This window comes from Empidonax traillii, unplaced genomic scaffold (genome assembly GCF_003031625.1).
Source record: "Empidonax traillii isolate 1590-97213 ecotype Southwest subspecies unplaced genomic scaffold, ASM303162v1 scaffold1437:size147607, whole genome shotgun sequence".
In the NCBI taxonomy this organism is placed as follows: Eukaryota; Metazoa; Chordata; class Aves; order Passeriformes; family Tyrannidae; genus Empidonax; species Empidonax traillii.
In genome coordinates this window covers 144,700-147,607 of record NW_020956630.1, presented here as the reverse complement: position 1 = coordinate 147,607, position 2,908 = coordinate 144,700, and the positions used below count along the sequence as shown (strand labels likewise).

Here is a 2,908-nt window from a genome sequence, read left to right as displayed (position 1 = left end):
AAAAAGCTCAGCCAGCCCCCCAAGGAACCAGGAGCTGTTTTGGGACTCACACGACCCCCAATAATCCAGGGGCCAATTTAATGGTCATTTAGGTGCTGGACTGGCAGATACGTGGGGGAAGGGAGAGAGTGTGAGGGCCAGGGATGTTGATGGTCAATGATCCCATAATTAACAAATTAATAACGAATAATTAATAACAATACCGAACTTCCGGCAATGACGCGCTCCCATTGGTCCGTCTCCACGTCACTCAACACCACCGACCAATACCTCGAGGGCGGCGCCGGGCGGAACTGACCAATGGCGGGCGGTGCTTTTGCCGGGTCCTTCGGGCGCGTTTGGCGCTGATTGGCCGGCGGGGGCGGGCCCGGCGCGTCGGTGACAAGATGGCGGCGGAGCCGGTGGAGCTGCACAAGCTGAAGGTGCCGCGGGGACCGCGACTGGGGCGGGCTGAGAGGAGGAACCGGGGGGGCAGCGCCCGCGGCCGCCGCGGGGGGGCCGGCCAGACCCCCTCCCCCGGGGATGAGACCCCTCCGAGGGCCGGGACCCCTGAAGTCGGGGCTCCCTGAGGCCCCGCGTGGGTGCGAAGCCGCGTGGGAGAGGCCCGGGGGGGAATACCGGGGACGGGGTACCTGGGGCGGGGATTACTGGGGAGGGGTCCTGGGGAGAGTTCCCCAGTTGGTTTCCCCAAAGGAGTCCTAGGGAGGTTCCCCCAGTGGGTTTTTCAGGAGGTTCCCCTGGGAGGGTCCCCTATGAGGGTCCCCAAGAAGTTCCCCCGGTTGATTCCTCTGGGAGGTTCCTCCAGGAGGGACCCAGCGATGGCTCCCGGGAGGGTCCCCCAGGAGGGTCCCCGGGGGTTCCCTTGGTTGGTTCCCCCAATGGATTCTCCCGGGAGGGTCCCCAGGAAGGTCCCAAAGGGATTCCCTGGGAGGGTCCCGGGGACGTTCCCCTGGGACATTCCCCCTGGAGCAAATCATCCCAGTTCCTTTCCATCCTTCAATTCCCCTTTGATGCCTGCATTCAATCCTTGTACTTCCCAACTGACGGAAGCTTTTCCCACCGCAGCTGGCAGAGCTGAAGCAGGAATGCCTGGCCAGAGGGCTGGAGGCCAAAGGCAACAAGCAGGACCTCATCAACCGGCTCCAGGCCTACCTGGAGGAGCATGGTGGGTGCTGCGGGCCCTTCCCGAATCCCCCGGAATTCCCACCTGGATTCCTGTGTTCTCTGGGAATCCAGAGGTTCCTTGGGGTGTTTTGCTGCTCCAATGGCTCCGTTGTTTTGTCCTCCAGCTGAAGAAGAAGCCAATGAGGAGGACGTGCTGGGAGAGGAGATAGAGGTGGGTTGTGTTTTTGGTTGGGATGATCCCAGGGGGTCCTGGTTTGCCAACTGGGATTCTCCAGAGGGTGGGATGGGGGATCCCATCACTAATGAGATCCCAGTTTTTGGGATCCCTCGGAACAGGGTTGTTCCCTCCATGCCCAGCAGGATTCACACCTGGGGGGTTTAAGGATATTTAGGGAAGAGTCTCCTAGTTGGTGCCCATGGATCCCGTGGGATTGAGCCCTGTTCCTGCCAGGGCCAGGAAGTCCAGCCTGAAAAAAAATCCAGCCTAAAACACTCTCAGGGAGTGACTCTTTCCACTGTCAGGCTCCTTCCTGCTCATCAAGTGCAGGATAAGGAGGGTTTTTCCCTGTTTACCCATGAAATATTTGGTGAGAAGCAGGTTGGGTGCTGCTGGAGCCGCTCCTGGTCATTCCCACTCTCCTGGCCATCCCCACTCCGTGCTGGGCTGGGAATGTCACCCTCAGGTCATCCCCAGCCCCTTGTGCAGCCCAGACCTTTTGGGAAGGGATTATGGGGCTTTGGAAAAGCACAGGGAGAGTTTCCAACCCCCCCTGTAGCGAAGCCTGAGGGGCCACTGGACACAGAACTCGTGAATTCCTGGGAATGTTTGGGCTGAACAGGGGTTTGTGCCTTGGAAACCCCCCAGAAAAGGTGACTGGGATGTTTCTTACGGACTCTCCACGTTGGTTCCCAGGAGGAAGAGCCGAAGCCGGCGGAGCCGCCCGTGAAGGTGGAAGAGGCTCCGGTGAAATCCCCCGATGTGTAAATATGGGGATTGGGATCTGCCTGGAAAATCCGGGAGCACAGGGGATCACGGGATCATCCATCCCCCGGGAGGGGGGTAGGATGGAAGGAGGGAGTGGATCCCACGTGTTGGAGCAGGACTGGGGGTCCTGGGGGGGTTGCCTGGGGGTGGGAAACGGGGCGGGGGAGGATTGGATTGGAGGTTCCTGGGGGTGGGAGATTTCCTGAGACTGGAGATTCCGTGGGATTCCATCCTTGGGGTGAAAGATTCTGTGGGGTTGGAGAATGTGTGGGTGAAGGTTCCTGGGGTTAAGATTCTGTGGGTTTTGATCCTTTGGAATGGCTTCCCACTGGGGAAAGGAGAGAATTAAGTGGCATATTGGGACGAAATTCCTCCCTGTGAGGGTGAGGAGGCCCTGGAATGGATTCCCCAGAGGAGCCCCATCCCTGGAATTGGTCAGGACTCGTTGCTGCCAGGGCAGGTGGGAAGTGTTGCTGCCCATGGCAGGAGAGGAGCTTTCAGCTCTCCCACCCCTGAGAGAAGCCCGGATTCTCCGGGCTCGGGAGCTCCTGGGCAGGAGGGGGCGTCCTGGGGCCGTTCCAGCTGCATCCCAGCCCTGCTCCCATCCCGTCCCAGCGGGTTCCCAGCCCTGCTCCGGGGCAGAATTGCTTCCTGGGGAAGTGCCATTAAGCCATTAGGACCTTCCAGCGCATAAAATGGGGAACCTGTGCCGGGACCGGGAACAAAAGCCGCTCATTTTCCTTAATGAGTCTGGCGTTCCCACTGTTTTATGGGAGCTGTTTGGGGGAGGAGGAGCTG

At 59.9% G+C, this 2,908-nt stretch overlaps 1 protein-coding gene across 2 annotated transcripts in view; it reads left to right on the top strand.

Annotated features, from left to right (window-relative positions):
* Positions 1 to 355: 355 nt before the first annotated feature.
* Positions 356 to 2,908, top strand: part of SARNP (SAP domain containing ribonucleoprotein) — a 16,172-nt gene continuing 13,619 nt past the window's right edge. For both annotated transcript variants that reach the window (XR_003573874.1, XM_027907328.1), the window contains exons 1-4: positions 356 to 422; positions 1,066 to 1,165; positions 1,290 to 1,336; positions 2,039 to 2,106. Coding sequence is in view for 1 of the 2 variants with exons in the window: in XM_027907328.1 (XP_027763129.1) it covers positions 387 to 422; positions 1,066 to 1,165; positions 1,290 to 1,336; positions 2,039 to 2,106 (251 nt within the window). In the remaining variant the exon portion in view is untranslated. The remainder of the gene's footprint in view (positions 423 to 1,065; positions 1,166 to 1,289; positions 1,337 to 2,038; positions 2,107 to 2,908) is intronic.